The 20,530-nt window shown below is 46.6% G+C and overlaps 1 protein-coding gene across 4 annotated transcripts in view; it reads right to left on the bottom strand.

Moving 5' to 3' along the window:
* The window catches only part of ARID4A (AT-rich interaction domain 4A), a 201,586-nt gene that overhangs the window by 32,570 nt on the left and 148,486 nt on the right, over positions 1 to 20,530 (bottom strand). For all 4 annotated transcript variants that reach the window (XM_063947995.1, XM_063947996.1, XM_063947994.1 and 1 more), the window contains exon 16: positions 7,683 to 7,930. In XM_063947995.1, coding sequence (XP_063804065.1) covers positions 7,683 to 7,930 — 248 coding nt within the window. The remainder of the gene's footprint in view (positions 1 to 7,682; positions 7,931 to 20,530) is intronic.

Below are 20,530 nucleotides of genomic sequence, written 5' to 3'. Positions count from 1 at the left end.
CGTACCAATCCCTCTGGAGCTAATGGTGTCCAGTAGCCTAAGAAGCAGGACCTAGCTTCAGAGAGTAGGGCTGCTTCTCTCCCCTCAGTCCCACGATGCAGGGAGTCTGTTGCCAGCAGAGCTCCCTGAAAATAAAAAACCTAACAAAATACTTTCTATCAGTAAACTCAGGAGAGCTCACTGAAAAGCACCCAGCTCGTCTGGGCACAGTATCAAACTGAGGTCTGGAGGAGGGGCATCGAGGGAGGAGCCAGTGCACACCAGGAACTAAATTCTTTCTTAAAGTGCCCATGTCTCCTGCGGAGCCCGTCTATCCCCATGGTCCTTACGGAATCCCCAGCATCCTCTAGGACGTTAGAGAAAAGAAAAAGACAGTTTTCCAACACTTTTAATAATCGGAAATGAAAGCTGAGCAATGTATTATAATGTATTGCATGATGATTAACCTTGCTGCCTCACAGAACTAGGTTTATAGGTTCTATTCCCACAACTGAACCTATCTGTGTGGCGGTTGTATTGTTCTCCCAGGGTGTGGTGTGGGTTTCCTCCCAGGGTGTTCTGCTTTCCTCCACAATTCAAATGTTTGTGAGGAAGAGAATTTAGGGGTATATTCAATTGAAGTCGAAAACTGCCGTCTGTCGAAAAGACTGCAGTTTTCAACTTTTTAAAGGTCGAATCCTGATTCGACCTATTCAATATTTTCGACAAGTCGATGAATTCGACTTGTCGAAAAGCACGTGGATCAGCGGAATAGCTGCCGATCCACATGCTTGTGTCGAAAACGGGGCCAAAACCGACAGGTTTTAACCCCCTTTTCGACCATCTCAGTCCGACATCAAAAGATGTCGGACTGAGATGCGGACCCAGAGGAGGAGAGGGGGGAGAGCCACAGGGAGACAGGGACTGCCGCGGGCAGCCAGAGGAGATCAGCGCTACAGCAGGATGTCACACAGCCGCGCCGCTCACGGCAGCGTCCACCCGGCTCCAGCAGACTTGCTAGAGCTGGGTGGACACTACCGTGAGGTCGGGCACCTGTGTGACATCCTCCTGCAGCGCTACTGTAGCACTGATCTCCTCCGTCTGCCGGCGGCTGTCCCCCGTCTCCCCCTTCCCCTCTCCTCCTCTGGGTCCCTCATCTCAATTCGACTTGAAAAAGTCGAATTGAGATGAGATTTGAATAGGGGTTGTCGGATCCATTCCGACAAATGCATGTCGGAATGGATCCGACTTCAATTGAAAAAAACCCTTAGATTGTTCGCTCCACTGGGGCAAGGACTATTGAGAATGATTAAACATTAACGGCCTGATTGGAAGCTGGGAGTAAAGCAAATCCATGTTGCGCTGCAGGTGGGGCAGACTTAAAATGTGCAATGAGGGGTGTGTTCAAGCTGAAATCTAAATTGCCATGTAAATATAAAGCGATCCAGCATTTGAAGGGTACATTCATAAGCACAGTATTTCTCTTTCATCCACTAGGGGACACTGGAGTCTTATACAGTAGGGGTGTGAAGCTTGCAACCGGAGGTGTGGCACAATCTAAAATTAGCATCGTCTGCACAGCCGGCTCCTCCCCCTTCACATCCCTCATCGATCAGTTTGAAAAATTGTGCCTAGGAGGTACAAGGCACAGAAGGGAGCTCCTGCTCCATTACAGAAAACTCAGGCTGCGTCAACCTAATGAAAAGGGGGACAAAAGCCTTTAAATTAGAGAGACAATGATCCCTAATAAAGGGGATCTGCATCTCTCTATGGAAAATCCGGAGCACAGTCAGCAATTCCAGGGGTCAGTGAGTACTGGGGGTTAATATGGGCCTTAGATAGTAAGGCAGACATGAGGGTTAAAGATATTACTATTATCTGGCCAGTGTGCATGCTGCTGCCTTCAGACTTCCTATAACTTAAGCCCTGGCAGGCTAGCAGCGCAGCTCCCCCGCTGCTCCCCCTCCTTTTTAAATACACAGCGCGGGCTCAAACACTCCCTGGCCGGCTTATACTCCCGCTGCATGTCAGCTCCCCCGCTCGCCCCCCTTCCTCTACAGACGGAGGGCTGAGGGAGACACAGCGCGGCTGTCAGCGGCGGCATCCCCGCATACAGCGGGGCGCTTGGGATTGACCTCCCGCCGCACGCTGAAAAGCGCGCCGGTCAGCGGCATCACCACATGCTACGGGGCGCTTGAGAACTGCGTCCACCTCACACTGCCCGCTCAAATAGTCTCTCGTCCCCGCCCGCCACAGCGGAGGGCTGAGGGAAACACAGCGCATATGCCAGCGGCAGCATCCCCACATACTACGGGGCGTTTGGAAAGTGCGTCCACCGCCCGCTCAAATAGTCTCTCGTCCCCTCCCGTCGCCAACGGAGGGCTGAGGGAGACAACAAAGGGGGGATGCATAGACACAGACCCTCTTGCTAGTAAGTCCGGCCTTGGGGAAGCCGTAAAAGGGGGAGAGTGACCGCTAGGAAGGACAACAGAGAGCTTTAGAAAATATACATTTATTAAATAAATGGCTGCCGTTTTTAAAACTGAATTGAGGCGCCAAAAAAGTCTCTATTGGGCAGTATTAGACCTCCTTTAGAATAGGCAGGCTTCCTGGCCAGTCAGAGCAGAGGGAGGGGTTATTAAAATAGAGCATTACTCCCTCTACTGGACATTTGTATTTAGGACTCTGCTGCAATTGATTTTCAATGTATTCTAACAGGCATTTGTATGCTTTAGATTTTCAAGGGACTTCTAAACAAAAGATCCCGATGAAACAATGGGAACGACTGGATCACAACCCCGACCTCAGCACTAAAATACAGTTGGGGGTGCGAGGGTTGCAACGAGGCTGGTGATATTATTATTATTATAAAAAAAAATATATATATTTCTTTGTGTTGTGTGTAGTATATAGAAAGATCCAGCTAGGTGAATCCAGTGTACCTTTATTCTCATCACCCGTTACGGTCTTTCTGTTCCTATTAAAAGGAGGAAAGCACTGAGGAACGCTCTATGAGGTACGGCTTCAAATGTCAAAAGCACTTACCAAAAACACAGACTCATTTTGTTTCTACAAGATGTAGTAAGAGGAGTACAAGGGTGTGCGGCTCCTGGGTATGCGTTGCCTGTTTAGTTAAGGGCGCTCAACACGGGAAAAAGGCTCCGCCAAAGTCATGGGAGCAAGCCCTGATAGACATTTCAAAAGAAATGTCAGAATCCCGCAAACAAGGGGCTGAGGGATTCTCAAGGACTATGGAGGAATTTCTGATTTAAATTAATCCCTCCTGCGCAAGCATTAAGCAATGCGAGCAAGACGATTCAGACTGAACACGCCTGATCTCGTCTGATCTCGGAAGCTAAGCAGGGACAGGCCTTGTTAGTACTTGGATGGGGAACCCACTTCATCTTACACGAAGGAGGAAGAGGGTCTTATCATAGATATAAAGGTGAGATAATTAAGTCTGCCTTTAGATCAGGAGTTTAGATTCCCTTATAGAAGTGGTTATGGAGACCCTTAACTTCAAGGAGTAAGAAGTTAAGGTCCCAGAGAGTTTTCGATTTATTCGTATCCCACAAATCGTTGCCAGTAGTGCTCCCTATTCCTCAAACTCTCCAGACTCAGATGGCGAGAGCTTGGAAGCAACCTTATAAACGCTTTCAAGTGCCACGGAGGTTTGAAGTTAATAATCCTGTATCAAAAAGTGTAATGGCTAAATGGGAGGTGCCGCCTCTGGTGGATTTTCAAAGAAGGCAATGTCACCTATGATTACCGTGACCGCAGTAAAGGATATGTCAGGTCACACTGCATCAGAAGCAATTTTTTGTACCAGCACATTGTCACATGGGCTGGGCGTAAAAAGGTAGCCTGGAGGAGGTTTCTCAGTAAGCAGAGCATATTCGAGAATCAGCGGCTAATATGTGCCCGGTTTCAAAGGACGCTAGAAAATATTGCCCCCCATCTCGGTTCCTGCCTTTTTCGGCTAGAAGAATTTTATGGCTCAGAGAAGGGAGATGTTATTTGGTCCTGAGTCAGACAAGTGGATTTCGCAGGCAACTGCTGTGAAATCTACCTTCCTACCTACTTCTTACTCGAGAACCACTTCACTTGTTAGAGGAGGTTACTCGGGACCTGTGTTTAAATTAATTCGATCAATGTCGTGCCGAGCCAGAAGAGGTTTTGGAACAACAGACTCGGGGAACCAGAGGTATAAGTCGTTCACAGTCGACACCCAGAAAGCAGAACAAACCTGCTGACAAACCCGTACAATGACAGTCTCCCTGCTCAACTGGGGTTCCCCTTGGTGGGTTCAGAGTTGGAAGGTCTTCGGGACGCCTGGACCAGCACCTCACCAGAAGTCTGGATCAACTAGATATTTCCCAGTTACAGGATAGTTTCAGAAACGTACACAGTCCGTTTCTTTACAGCGCGAGGGCTTAGGTGTCCATTGCAAGCAGTAGCATTACAGGCGGCAAATTCAAAGACTCCTACATACAAAGGGTTATATCGCAAGTCCCGGATCCTCAAGGTGGAACGGGATTTTTATTCAAATCTTTTGGTGGTGCAAAACCGGATGGCCCGGTCAGACCAATTCTAAGTTTTAAAAGTTTTAAACCAATTCCTAACGGTTTGCAGATTCAGGATGCAGTAAATCCAGTCAGTTATTGCAGGTTTGGAACTAGGAGAGTTAATGGTATCCATGAACATAAGGGATGCGTACCTTCATATCCCGATTTGGACACCCCACCAAGCTTACTTAAAATTTGCACTGGTGAAGGATCCCTACCAAATTAAGGGTCCTACTATTCAGTCTATCATCAGCCCAAGGTCTCGTTACAAGGATCATGGCAGTAATGGTGGTAGGATTGAGACGATCTCATGATCAAAGCCTCCTCTCAAGAACAGCTGATCAAGGAGGCTTAGACATCTCATCAACTTCTCATTCAACATGGGTGGATGGTGAATTTCCAGAAATCTAACCTCAGGCCAACACAACTGATTCAATACCTAGGTCTCCTCTTAGACACAGTAAGATTGAGGGCATTCTTACCAGAGAACAAGATCCAGGACCTACAGAGGCTAGTGACTCAGGTACTGAGAACACAGACGGTTTACCTGAACACCTCTGTGCAACTTCTCGGGATGATGGTGGCGTCTTTTGGAGGCTCTCCAGTACGGCAGACCTCACTACCGTCCATTCCAAATGAACCTAATTGCTCAGGGACCAGGGTCGCACTGGCTCCTGCATCGAAATATCAGCTTTCCACCAAAGAAACGGATCTCCTTAATTTGGTGGTCGTTACACAAAAACCTTGCAGCAGAGGATTCTCACAACAAAGAGGTTGGGGTTGCTGTCATAGAGACCCATCAGTTTCAGGGCAAATGGACTTTACAGGAGGGCGGCCTACCCATAAACGTTCTCGAACTGAGAGCAGGTTACAATGCGCTTCTCTTAGCCGAAGATCTAGTCAACGGTCAAACGAGAACTGGGAAGCAGATTATCTCAGTCGCCAGGCCATGCATCCAGGCGAGTGGTGCCTACACAGATCTTCGACATGATGGTGAGTAGATGGGGTCTACCTCAGGTGGACCTGAGGGCGTTTCTACAAAATCATCAGCTGCCCAGATATGTGTCCAGGACAAGAGATCCAGCAGCGGAGGAAGTGGACGCGCTGACACTTCCTTGGTGTTACAGAACGGTTTAAATTTTTCCACCTTTCCCACTCATACCCCGAATTCTCCAAAGAGAAGGGTACTACGAGAATGAGTATGGCCAATTCTCATAGCACCAGATTGGCTCCGCAGGAGTTGGTACTCGGACTTAAGGGGGATACTAGCGGAGGCCCCTTGGCGGTTACCTTGAAGGAAGGACCGGCTATATCAGGGGCCATTCCTCCACTCAGACCTGAACAGGCTACGTTCAACGCCATGGGTATTGATACCTGGATCTTAAGAGACAGAGGGATACCAAGAACGGCTATTCCTACGATGATCGTTGATAGGAAGTCGGTTAATGCCATGCACTACTGCAGACATTGGAAGAAGTACATGGACTGGTGTCTGGAACACGAATTTCCACTTATCCAGACTTCTGCTTTTCCTTCAAGCTGGTCTGGATAAAGGACTCAGACTAGGTTCCTTGAGGGTTCACGTTTAGGCTCTCTCCATCCTATTTCAACAGCGGTTAGCATCCTCACAAGAGGTTCAGACCTTTTGACAGGGGGTTCTGAGGGTACAACCTCCTTTCCGTCCTCCCACTGCGTCGTGGGACTTAAATTTGTTGTTGGAATTTTTGAGATCACCAACTTTTGAGCCGTTGGAAAGAACAGACCTGAAATATCTCTCTTGGAAGGTCACGTTATTACTTGCCTGGGCTTCGGCCAGGAGAGTTTTCTGAGTTTGTAGCCTTATCATGTTAGACTCCGTTTTTAATTTTCCATGAGGATAGGGCAGAACTCCGTACAAGAGCAGATTTCCTTCCTAAGATCGTTTCGGGTTTCACGTAAACCAGCTGATTGTAGTCCCATCTTTTCAGGGATTCGCAGATGGGGGCGTGTCTTTGGATGTTGTCCGAGCTTTACGAATATGCGTACAAGTTACGTTGTCCTTCAGAAGGTCAGACCATGTGTTTGTTCTCTATGATGGTCCAAAGAAGGTTTGGCCAGCATCTAAGCAGTCTTTGTCTAGATGGATTAGACTTGCCATTCGACAAGCTTATATTTCCTGTGGTAACCAGGTTCCGGTTCCGACTGGTGCTCATACTACCAGATCAGTGGGTGCCTCATGGGCGGCTGCCAGAGGTGCTTCCACTACTCAACTTTGCAGGCATTAATAAAGGTTGTCATAATGTGTAAGGTGCATTATGTTTATAAGGACATTAATATGTCTCATATGTGTAAGGGCATTACTGTGTGGAATTGTGTATAAATGCATTACTAATGTGTGGCATTATGTGTATAAGATGCTCTACTATGTGGCATTGCATATAGAAAGGGCACTACTGTGTCGTCTAATGTGAATAAAGAGCAATAAGGTGTGGTGTAATGTGAATAAGGAGCAATTCAGTGTGATGTAATGTGAATAAGGGGCTCTACTGTGAGGAGTAAGGTTTATAAGGTAAAGTGATACTACTGTGGGATGTAATATGAATTATGGACACTATTGCAAGATAAAATGTGAATAAAGTTGCAGTACTGTGTGGTGTAATTGGGGTTACTATTGTGTGGCCATGCCCCTTCCCAGCAAGAAGATACCCCTTTTTGGGCTGTGCGTCAAATGTGTGAACTGTTCCTATTTAAAATATAGGGGGTACAAGGACTGCTATGGGTGAGGGGTGATGGTGCTGGGAAAGAGGTGCAAGGTCAGAGGCAGAACCAGCGGTGGTGCTAGGGGGCACCAGCCAAAATTTTGCCTAGGGCTTCATATTGGTTAGGGCCGGCTCTGCTCCTGGGCGTTCACATTACCGAGTTATTCCTGTATCCATTATTTGGTCTGAAAATGAGTCCACATACACCATCACATAGTAGACACTTTAAAAGGGGTTGTCCACACGAACAACCTCTCGTAATGAATCCAGCCCTATGTAGAGATAATACCCTTTCTTCCATGAAAATACTTTAAGTTTTCAAGCAGAGATTCTTGAAATAAACAAAACAGGGTGAGCAGTGAGGTCGATATAACGCCTTGATGTTAAACTATTCACTTACATGTCACTTAGCTTATCATCATCCTCATCAGACTCTTGCTCAGAGTCCTCTTGCTTCCAGCTTCTTCGGTCTTTCATTCTATATGTTAGGCTCCTCCTTGCTGGGGTAGTGTCATTTTCCTTTTTTTCCTCACTTTTGTCAAACTCCTCTTCCATATCCTTGTTTTCCTTGTTGTGGTCTTTTCTTTTATCGCTATCTTCAAGATTCTTTGTGACTGGAACTGTGTTACAATTAAGTCCTCTCCTCCCCTAAAGACCAAAAAAAAAAAAAAAAAAAAAAAGTTACAATTAACATGTAATACAAGCAATATTAAGGAAAATAACTGCACTCGCAACCAGCTAGTGAGCCATTCTCATACACTTTCTGGTTCTCCAGAATTCATTTCTAAACTGTACAAACATGAACCAATGCTTCATTCCTCCTGAAAAGTGATGAAATTAAAAGCTATTGCCTCATGTATACCTGCATGCCTTTGGCATATCATAGAATAAAGCAAAAGAAACCGTGAATAGACAGACATTTATTGCTTGTTTTCTGAAGGTATTTTAAAATGGCCAGGATAGATTTGTTGGTACCCCAAAGAAAAAATAAGAAACAAGTGGATTATAGGACATTTCATACGAATTGCTTTCTTGAATTACAGTAGTATCACATGTCCTCAATCTTCTAATTCAGCCTATTTAAATAGAGAAAAGTAGTCACCCTGCTGTTTGGTATCATCGTGTCCATCACACTGAGCATGGAAAAGAGAAAGCAAGTGAAAAAGTTGTCTAAGGAGATCAGAAAGAAAAATTATAGACAAGCAAGTTAAAGGTAAAGGCTACAAGACCATCTGCTTGATGTCCCTCTGACTCACAGTTGCAAATATTAAGAACTAGTGATGAGCGGATTCGGTTTTACTCGGTTTTACTCGGTTCTCAAAACGTCATCTTATTGGCTCACGGATGTCACGTGTTTTGGATAGCCAATAAGATGCCGTTTTGAGAACCGAGTAAAACCGAATCCGCTCATCACTATTAAGAACGTTTAAGACCATGGGACTGTAGCCAACCAGCATGTATGTGGCCCCAAGAGGAAAAATAGGAATTTAATACCTACTAGTAATTCCTTTTCTCATAGTCCGTAGAGGATACAGGGATGACATTAGTATCATGGGGTATAGATTGGGTCCATTGGAGCCTGGCACTTTAAGAAATCAATAGTGTGTGCTGGCTCCTCCCCTCTATGCCCCTCCACCAGACTCAGTCTAGGAAAACTGTGCCCGAGGAGACGGACATACCATGAGAGAAGGAATAACCCGAAAGCGGTGAGGTAACGAACCAACACCAACCATAACAAAGAATAGCAACGCTATCCGCGAGCCATGCGAGGGGACACTGTGCACTAATTTGGGTTCCCCGTCACTTTACGGAGAAAATGACACCAAAAACAGTAAAAAAAACCAACAACCTCATGTCGACCTTTTGACTGGTCGACCTAACGCCCCTGTCGACCTAATGGCAACGTTGACCTTCAGTGGTCGACCTAATTAATGTCGACCTAAGTTGGGTCGACCCAATGACCCATACCCATCAGATCAGAATCCTCTATTTAGAATTGAGACACAAGTATATCGAATCACAAAAAAAAGAAGAGGGAAGAGTTGTCTTTAGTATTATATGGCAGATTTTTCTAAACAGAGTCTGGCGGAGGGGCATAGAGGGGAGGAGCCAGCACACACCAATGATTTCTTCAATAGCCAGGCTCCAACGGACTCGATCTATATCCCATGGTACTAATGTAATGATACTACTGTCCAGTATCCACTAGGACGTTAGCGAAATCAACCCCAGATTAAACAGAGCCAAGGAATACTTTCAAATAAATACAAGTTGAACTCCAAGGTACATCAGTATCTGATTACACCATCCAATGCTTTTTGAGTGACAGTAGGCTACATGGAAGTAGACCCAGGATGACACATTCATGCTGGTTGGCTACAGTGCAGTCTGGAGAAGGCACTCATGAAACAGCTGGAGCAGAGGAAGATTGGACCAAACTACTGTACAGAAGTCTCATTGAGAGTTACAGAAAATAACTGTGCAACAAAATATTAAAACTTAAGTGTCCCGTCATTTTTGTCCATGCCATTTCATTGGTTTTAGTATTTAAAATATTCTGTCAAATAAAAAATCAGAGGCAAAGACGTAGTTCTATTAAATACGGAATATACAATGCAGGACATCAACTGCTTCTGTCACTTTCAAGTTATTTCAGAGAAAAACCATGGGTACTTTTTTCCATAAAAGGGTACCAACAAATTTGTCCACGTCTGTGTATGTTTGAAGAAGAGAGCAAGAAAAGACTAGCTACCCACATAATATGATCGCACGTCTTCAGTTCTAGCTAGATACCGAAACCAACGGTTGAGGTATGAAAAGCAGATATTCAAAATGTTAAGCACGACATAATGGCACAGTTGGCATGTTGATCATTCGGTTTTCCATAGGGGTCTTACCTAACCCTAAAATCAGCTAATATTGGGGGCAATTCCAAGTTGATCGCAGCAGGAATTTTGTTAGCAGTTGGGCAAAACCATGTGCACTGCAGGGGAGGCAGATATAACATGTGCAGAGAGAGTTAGATTTGGGTGGGTTATTTTATTTCTGTGCAGGGTAAATACTAGCTGCTTTATTTTTACACTGCAAATTAGATTGCAGATTGAACACACCACACCCAAATCTAACTCTCTCTGCACATGTTAAATCTGCCTCCCCTGCAGTGCACATGGTTTTGCCCAACTGCTACAAAATTCCTGCTGCAATCAACTTGGAATTACCCCCATTGGGCCTAATTCTGAGTTGATCGCAGCAGCAAATTTGTTAGCAGTTGGGCAAAACCATGTGCACTGCAGGGGAGCAGATATAACATTTGCAGAGAGAGTTAGATTTGGGTAGGTTATTTTGTTTCTGTGCAGGGTAAATACTGGCTGCTTTATTTTTACACTGCAATTTGGATTTCAATTTGAATACACCACACCCAAATCTCACTCCCTCTGCACATGTTAAATCTGCCTCCCCTGCAGTGCACATGGTTTTGCCCAACTGCTAACAAAATTCCTGCTGCGATCAACTTGGAATTACCCCCATTGGGCCTAATTCTGAGTTGATCGCAGCAGCAAATTTGTTAGCAGTTGGGCAAAACCATGTGCACTGCAGGAGGGGCAGGTATAACATGTGCAGAGAGAGTTAGATTTGGGTGGGGTGTATTCAAACTGAAATCCAAATTGCAGTGTAAAAATAAAGCAGCCAGTATTTACCCTGCACAGAAACAAAATAACCCACCCAAATCTAACTCTCTCTGCACATGTTATATCTGCTCCCCCCCTTGCAGTGCACATGGTTTTGCCCAATTGCTAACAAACTTGCTGCTGCAATCAACTCAGAATTACCCCCATTATCTCTAGACATTGTGGGGTATATGCAATTCACGGCGAATCGCGGCAAATTATCGCCGTTTTTTAATTTGACACAATTCGACAGGTGAATTCCGGCAGGTGGCTGCCGGAATTCACCATATTCAATGAAAAACGGATTTGACAGTCCCGCAGGCGAAAAACGGACGATTTGCCGGATTTTGCCGCAAATTAAAAAAACCCGGAAAAAAATGTCGTGGGGTCCCCCCTCCAAAGCATAACCAGCCTTGGGCTCTTCGAGCTGGTCCTGGTTCTAAAAATGCGGGGTAAAAATTGACAGGGGATCCCCCGTATTTTTAAAACCAGCACCGGGCTCTGCACCTGATGCTGGTGCAAAAAATACGGGGGACAAAAAGAGTAGGGGTCCCTCGTATTTTATACACCAGCACCGGGCTCCACTAGCTGGACAGATAATGCCACAGCCGGGGGTCACTTTTATACAGCGCCCTGCGGCCGTGGCATTAAATATCCAACTAGTCACCCCTGGCCGGGGTACCCTGGGGGAGTGGGGACCCCTTCAATCAAGGGGTCCCCCTTCCCCAGCCACCCAAGGGCCAGGGGTGAAGCCAGAGGCTGTCCCCCCCATCCAAGGGCTGCGGATGGGAGGCTGATAGCCTTGAGTAAAATGACAGAATATTGTTTTTTCCAGTAGTACTACTACAAGTCCCAGCAAGCCTCCCCCGCAAGCTGGTACTTGGAGAACCACAAGTACCAGCATGCGGGAGAAAAACAGGCCCGCTGGTACCTGTAGTACTACTGGAAAAAAAATACCCAAATAAAAACAGGACACACACACCGTGACAAGTACAACTTTATTACATACTGCCGACACACACATACTTACCTATGTTGACACGCCGACTGTCACAGTCTCCGACAATCCGAGGTACCTGTGAAAAAAATTAGACTCACCTCAATCCAGTGTCCGGGAGATAATCCACGTACTTGTTAAAAAAAAAACAGGAACACCCGTACCATGCCGGACTGAAAGGGGTCCCATGTTTACACATCAGACCCCTTTCCCCGAATGCCGGGACACCACGTGACTCCTGTCACTGAGGTCCCTTCAGCCAATCAGGAAGCGCTACTTCCGTGGCGCTCACCTGATTGGCTGTGCGCGTGTGACCTCAGACAGCGCATCGCAAAGCCTCTCCCATTACTTTCAATGGTGGGAACTTTGCCGTCAGTGGGTGGGTTACCCGCGGTCAGCCGCTGACCGGCGGGTGACCCCTTCGCTAGCCGCAAAGTTCCCACCATTGAATATAATGGAGAGGCTTTGCGATGCGCTGTCAGCTCAGACGCGCACAGAGCCAATCAGCAGAGTGCAAGGACGTTGCGCTCGCTGATTGGCTTACGAGACCTTTCAGTGACAGCTGTCACAGGGGGGGTCTCTCTGCATTCGTGGAAAGGGGTCCCATGTGTCAACATGGGACCCCTTTCAGTCCGTGTGGTACGGGTGTCCGGTTTGTTTTTTTGACAAGTTCGTGGATTTACCTCTGGACCATGGATGAGGTGAGTGTATTTATCTTTTCTTTTCAGGTACCCCTGGATTCTACTTGGAGAAGAGGACCGATGTCGGCGTGTGAACATAGGTAAGTATGTGTGTGTCGACGTATGAAATAAAGTTTTACTTTCACGGTGTCGGTCTCCTGTTTTTATTTGGGTATTTTTTTTCCAGTAGAACTACAGGTACCAGCGGGCCCGTTTTTCTCCCGCATGCTGGTACTTGTGGTTCTCCAAGTACCAGCTTGCGTGGGAGGCTTGCTGGGACTTGTAGTACTACTGGAAAAAACAATATTCTGACATTTTTCTCAAGGCTATCAGCCTCCCATCTGCAGCCCTTGGATGGGGGGGGGGGGGGCAGCCTCGGGCTTCACCCCTGGCCCTTGGGTGGCTGGGGGGGGGGACACCTTGATTGAAGGGGTCCCCACTCCCCCAGGGTACCCCGGCCAGGGGTGACTAGTTGGATATTTAATGCCACGGCCGCAGGGCGCTGTATAAAAGTGACCCCCGGCTGTGGCATTATCTGTCCAGCTAGTGGAGCCCGATGCTGGTGTATAAAATACGGGGGACCCCTACTCTTTTTGTCCCCCGTATTTTTTGCACCAGCATCAGGCGCAGAGCCCGGTGCTGGTTTTAAAAATACGGGCGAACCCCTGTCAATTTCCCCCCCGCATTTTTAGAACCAGGACCAGCTCGAAGAGCCAGAGGCTGGTTATGCTTTGGAGGGGGGACCCCACGCCATTTTTTTCAGGGATTTTACCATTCCATCCAAAAAATAAAATAAAAAAATATTATTTTTAAAAATATATAAATAATACTTGTGCCTCCAAAAAAGACAAACCAAGTACCTAATCCCTTCTAATATAAATAGATAGGATATTACCAAGAAAAAAAAACACAAAAAAAACATGTTTTAATTTTTTTTTATTAGATTCCCCCACCAAAGTGTGGCGGATTGAAAATGACGAATTTACTGTCTAAAAGCACTGTTGTCGAATTTCCAAACTTCCATTGAATAGACTTTGGTCGAATTGCAGCATTTGTATCATTGCAAAAAAGTCGAATTTGTCAAAAGTCGAATTTCAAAAAGTCGAATTTTGAAAGTCCGTTTTTTTGTCGGAAAGTACTGAATTGCATTGTCGAATTTTTTTTTTTGGCGAAAAATTCCCGAAATTCGACAATTTCGGGAATTCGACCGCAATTGCATATACCCCTGTGTCTGTTGACTTTCTGTCATTGTCGACTTTCCATCCATGTTCAGACCGTACTGACATTCTGGTGTCAACATCTCACCAGCACAAGCAATATGCATCGTAGCTTTTTATTTCCATCAGTATTTTTTTTTTTCTTTTCCATTTTGAAATCAAAGTAATGCATCAAATGCATACTCTTGAAGCAGGACAATAAGGCAATTATTTGCAAGTCCAAATACAGCTACTCTATCAATTTTAATATAAAGACAACAATATACCCCAGAATATGGACAATGGGCGCGATTCTGAGCAATCCCAATGATTTGTGTACAAGTCCGATGGCAGGGAGAGTCTGACTGACATGCTGCAGCAGTTTAGGGGCGGCACAGGACAGCGTTCTGTTGGAATGGCCAAGCCACGGACTGCGTCTTCCGATGCAGACTTCATGGTCCTGGCTGAGCAGTTTTGCCAGTCACTCTGAGTAAACCGAGGCTTACTCCGATGGCTGAGGGCTGTGACCATCACAACGGTAATCTGATGCGGGTCTCCGTACACAGCATTTGGATCTGCAACGCTGGCATAAGGCATCTTTTTCCTACAGATTTCTTTGCAGCATTGGCATATTAGTTGTCTGGTGTTGCTGCTGCACTGCGGCTGTGCAATACCGCACTGCTATGAATCAGGCCCAATATGCATCAGCAAACCCTTGTCGGTCAGCTAAATGCAATTTATATGCCCTATTGCAGACTTTGCCAACTTGTGGCTGTCCAGGCATGTCCTGCTCCAGAATAAATTTGGAGCCAATAAGACGCTGCCCTGATGGTATTGCATGATGGATAAGTACCTGCCTATATTTCTCAGCATTGAGGGCATCCTAAATGCTGACCAAATCCCAACTCCTTTTGATGAAATGCAGCTTCAAACTTGCAAGGAACCTCCACCATGTTTCACTGTTGCCTGTAGACACTCATTATTGTACCGCTCTCCAGCCCTCTGGAGAACAAGTTGCCTTCTCTTACAACCAAATTTTAACTCATCAGTCCAGAGCACCTGCTTCCATTTTTCTGCACCCCAGTTCCAATGTTTTCGAGCATAGTTTAGTCGCTTGGCCTTGTTTCCAAGTCAAAGGTATGGCTTTTTGGCTGAAATTTTTCTAGGAAGACCACTTCTAGGCAGACTTCTTCGAGCAGTAGATGAGTGTACCTGGGTCCCACCAGCTTCTGCCAGTTCTGACATCTTGCGATTTCGAAGCGAAGCATGATGTGTTTTTCATATGATGAACTAAGCTTCCTTGGCCGACCACTGAGTCTACGGTCCTCAATGTTGCCCGTATCTCTGTGCTGCAATGCTGAGAAATCCAGGCAGGTACTTATTCATCATGCAATGCCAACAAGGAGACGTCTTATTGGCTCCAAACTTATTCTGCAGCAGGACAATGACCACAAACATACGGTGCATCCGGAAAGTATTCACAGCGCTTCACTTCCACAAATGACACCTGGCATTCACGCCAAAGAGTTTAATCTTTGTCCCATCAGACCAGAGAAATTTTGTTTCTCATGGTCTGAGAGTCCTTCAGGTGCATTTTGGCAAACTTCAGGCTGGCTGTCATGTGCTTTTTACTAAGGAGTGGCTTCCGTCTGGCCACTCTACCATACAGGCTTGATTGGTGGATTGCTGCAGAGATGGTTGTCCTTCTGGAAGGTTCTCCTCTCTCCACAGAGAAATGCTGTAGCTCTGACAGAGTGACCATCAGGTTCTTGGTCACCTCCCCGACTATGGCTCTTCTCCTCCGATCGCTCAGTTTAGTCGGCCGGCCAGCTCTAGGAAGAGCCCTGGTGGTTCTGAATTTCTTCCATTTACGGATGATGAAGGACAGTGTGCTCATTGGGACTTTCAAAGCAGCAGATATTTTTCTGTACCCTTCCTCAGATTTGTGCCTCGAGACAATCCTATCTTGGAGGTCTACAGACAATTCCTTTAACTTCATGCTTTATTTGTGCTGAGATATGCACGGTCAAGTGTGAGACCTTACATAGACAGGTGTGTGCCTTTCCAAATCATGTGCAATCAACTGAATTTACCACAGGTGGATTCCAATTAAGGTGTAGGAACATCTTAGGGATGATCAGTGGAAACAGGATGCACCTGAGCTAAACTGAGTTTTATGGCAAAGACTTAATACTTATGTACATGTGATTAATTTTTTATAAATTTGCAAAAACAAACAAACAAAAAAAAAACTATTTCGAGTTATCATTATGGGGTATTGTGTGTAGATTTTTGAGGGAAAAAATTAATTTATTCCATTTTGGAATAAGGCTGTAACACAACAAAATGCGAAAAAAAGTGAGGCACTGAATATTTTCCGGATGCACTGTATAGCCAATGTCATCAAGAACTATGTTCAGCAAAAAGAACAAGCAGTCCTGGAAGTGGATATGGCCCTGATCTCAACATCATATCTGGGATTACATAAAAAGACAGAAGTATTTGAGCAAGCCTACACTTACAGAAGATCTGGTTAGTTCTCCAAGAGTTTGGAACAACCTACCTACAAAGTTCATTCAAAAAACATGCAAGTGTACATTGAAGAATTAATTCTGTTTAGAAGGCAAAGGTGGTCACACCAAATATGGATTTAATTTAGATTTCTTTTCATTCACTTTGCATTTTGATAATTGATCTAAAACAGGATTTTAATTGCCTACCGGTAAATCCTTTTCTCGTAGTTAATAAGGGATATTGGGCGGACTTAGTACGATGGGGGATATAGACGGGGTCCAAAAGGAGCCAGTGCACTTTCAATTTCTTCAACTGGGTGTGCTGGCTCCTCCCCTCTATGCCCCCTCCCACAGGCAGTTATAGGTAAAACAGTGCACGAAGGAGAAAGGACATACTTGAGTGAAGGAACATAACAATAAGTGGTGAGATTTACACACCAGCACACCACGAGCATAAAACAACCAGCAACGGCTGGAAACAAACAGCAACAGCTGAACAGGCAACCACATAAAAGATAACCTGCAGAAAAGTCAACGCACTGAGGCGGGCGCCCTTATGGACTACGAGAAAAGGATTTACCGGTAGATAATTAAAATCCTATTTTCTCTAGCATCCATAAGGGATATTGGGGAGACTTCGTACTATGGGGACGTCCCAAAGCTTCCAGAACGGGCAGGAATGTGCGGAGACTTCTGCATCACCGCCTGCCCAAATTGGGTATCCTCCTTGGCCAGGGTATCAAACGTGTAGGATTTTACAAAAAAGTGTTCTTCCCCAACCAGGTAGCAGCTCTGCACAGCTGCAAGGCCGAGACTGCACGGGCAGCCGCCCAAGAAGAGCCCACCGATCTTGTAGAGTGGGCATTCAGAGACTTAGGAACAGGTAAGGCTGCCGATACATAGGCCTGTTGGGTAGTAAGCCTAAGCCAACGAGCAATGGACTGCTTCGAAGCAGGACAACCCTTTTTCTGCGCATCATAGAGCACAAACAAGGAATCACTCTATCTGATCTGAGATGTTCGCTTGACATAGATCTTCAAGGCTTGCACACCATCCAATGCCTCCAGAGGAGCAGAAGTGTCAGAACTGGACGGAACCACAATAGGTTGATTCAGGGGGAACGCAGAGACAACCTTCAGCAGGAACTGCTGCCTAGTCCTGAGCTCCGCTCTGTCCTCATAAAAGAGCAAGTAGGGACTTTTACATGATAAGGCCCCCAAATCTGAAACACAGCGAGCAGAAGCCAGGGCCAGTAACATCACCGTCTTCCATGTGAGGTACTTGCCTTCTATCGTCATCAGAGGTTCAAACCAGGAGGACTGCAGAAATTCCAACACCACATTCAAATCCCAGGGTGCCGTAGGCAGCACAAAAGGAGGTTGTATGTGGAGTACCCCTTGCAAGAAGGTCTGGACTTCTGGCAACACTGCCAATTTCTTCTGGAAGAAAATCGAGAGATCTGAAATCTGGACCTTAATGGAACCCAGACGTAAGCCCTTATCCACACCAGCCTGCAGGAAACGTAAGAAACGTCCCAAGTGGAACTCTGCCGGCGGATACGTGCGTTCCTCGCACCAAGAGACAGATCTTCTCCAGATATGATGATAGTGTTTTGACGTCACAGGTTTCCTGGCCTGAACCATGGTAGCAATAACCTTTTTGGAAAGGCCCTTGTGAGCTAGGATGTTCTGCTCAACCTCCATGCCGTCAAACGAAGTCGCCGTAAGTCCGGGTAGAGGAACGGTCCTTGTTGAAGAAGATCTCTTCTTAGTGGTAATGGCCAAGGGTCTTTGATGGACATATCCAGAAGATCCGCGTACCACACCCTCAGAGGCAAATCCGGGGCAATCAGAATTGCCTGGACTCCTTGATTTCTGATTCGCTTGAGCACCCTTGGGAGCAACGGAATCGGAGGAAACAGGTAGACCAGACAGTAAGGCTAAGGAGACGTCAGTGCATCCACTGCCCTCGCCTGAGGGTCCCTGTTTCGTGAGCAATACCAGACCAGTGAAGCATCTTGTTGAGTCGAGAAGCAATCATGTCTATTTGTGGGCAGCACCACTGGTCGATGATCTGCTGGAACACCTGATGGTGGAGCCCCCACTCCCCTGGGTGGAGATCGTGACGACTCAGGAAGTCCGCTTCCCAGTTGTCCACTCCCGGAATGATGATTGCAGACATTGCTCGCCCAGAAGAGTATCTTTGACACCTCTCGCATGCAGGCTCTGATTTTTGTCCCTCCTTGCCGACTGATGTACGCCACTACTGTGGCGTTGTCAGACTGTACTTGGATCGCATGATCCTTGAGCAGAGGAGAGGCCTGAAGCAGAACATTGTAGATTGCCCGAAGTTCCAGAATGTTGATTGGTAGGAGGGCTTCGTGGGATAACCACCTGCCCTGGAACTGCGCCCCTTGGGTGACAGCTCCCCATCCTCTTAGACTCGCATCCATTGTGAGGAGGATCCAATCCAGCGTTCCAGGAGATTGGAGGACTGCAGCCACCACAGGAGGGAAATCTTGACCTGAGGTGACAGCCGTATCATCCGGTGCATCTGTAGATGTGATCTGGACCACTTGCTCAGGAGATCCAATTTAAATGTTCTGGCGTGGAACCTCCCATATTGGATTGGCTCGTATGAGGCAACCATCTTCCCCAACAATCTTATGCAAAGATGGATAGATACTCGAGCAGGTCGGAACACCATGCTCCTGAAGTGTTCTCGCTTTGTCCTCCAGGAGGAACACCTTCTGGGCCACAGTATCCAGTAACATCCCCAGGAACAGGAGCCGCTGAGTTGGCTCCAGGTGGGACTTCTGTAAACTGAGAATCCACCCATGATTTGACAGAAGTTGGATAGTGCGGTCGATATGGAGCAATAAATGCTCCCTTGATCTAACTTTTATCAGGAGATCATCCAGGTAAGGAACAACATTGACCCCCTGGACCCGAAGCTGGAACATCATCTTCGCCATTACCTTTGTGAATATCCTTGAAGCTGTGGACAAGCCGAAGGGTAGTGTCTGGAACTGGTAGTGATCGTCCAGTAGGGCAAACCTCAGATAAGTCTGATGAGGTGGCCAAACTGGAATATGAAGGTAGGCGTCCTTGATAACCAAGGAAACCATGAATTCCTTTTCTTCCAGGCCCGCAATCACTGTTCTCAAGAATTCCATCTTTCTCTATCGTCCTAAGTGGATGCTGGGGTTCCTGAAAGGACCATGGGGAATAGCGGCTCCGCAGGAGACAGGGCACAAAAGTAAAGCTTTTACAGGTCAGGTGGTGTGTACTGGCTCCTCCCCCTATGACCCTCCTCCAGACTCCAGTTAGATTTTTGTGCCCGGCCGAGAAGGGTGCAATTCTAGGTGGCTCTCATAAAGAGCTGCTTAGAGAGTTTAGCTTAGGTTTTTTATTTTACAGTGATTCCTGCTGGCAACAGGATCACTGCAACGAGGGACAGAGGGGAGAAGAAGTGAACTCACCTGCGTGCAGGATGGATTGGCTTCTTGGCTACTGGACATGAAGCTCCAGAGGGACGATCACAGGTACAGCCTGGATGGTCACCGGAGCCACGCCGCCGGCCCCCTCACAGATGCTGAAGCAAGAAGAGGTCCAGAATCGGCGGCTGAAGACTCCTGCAGTCTTCTTAAGGTAGCGCACAGCACTGCAGCTGTGCGCCATTTTCCTCTCAGCACACTTCACACGGCAGTCACTGAGGGTGCAGGGCGCTGGGGGGGGGGGGCGCCCTGGGAGGCAAATGAAAACCTTTAAAAAGGCTAAAAATACCTCACATATAGCCCCAGAGGCTATATGGAGATATTTACCCCTGCCTAAATGTACTAAATAGCGGGAGACGAGCCCGCCGAAAAAGGGGCGGGGCCTATCTCCTCAGCACACGGCGCCATTTTCTGTCACAGCTCCGCTGGTCAGGAAGGCTCCCAGGTCTCTCCCCTGCACTGCACTACAGAAACAGGGTATAACAGAGAGGGGGGGCAAAATAAATGGCAATATATTAATATAAAAGCAGCTATAAGGGAGCACTTAATCATAAGGATATCCCTGTCATATATAGCGCTTTTTGGTGTGTGCTGGCAGACTCTCCCTCTGTCTCCCCAAAGGGCTAGTGGGTCCTGTCTTCGTATAGAGCATTCCCTGTGTGTCTGCTGTGTGTCGGTACGTGTGTGTCGACATGTAT

The sequence above is a fragment of the Pseudophryne corroboree genome, chromosome 12 (genome assembly GCF_028390025.1).
Source record: "Pseudophryne corroboree isolate aPseCor3 chromosome 12, aPseCor3.hap2, whole genome shotgun sequence".
Taxonomy (NCBI): domain Eukaryota; kingdom Metazoa; phylum Chordata; class Amphibia; order Anura; family Myobatrachidae; genus Pseudophryne; species Pseudophryne corroboree.
This window is presented reverse-complemented; position numbering and strand designations above follow the sequence as displayed.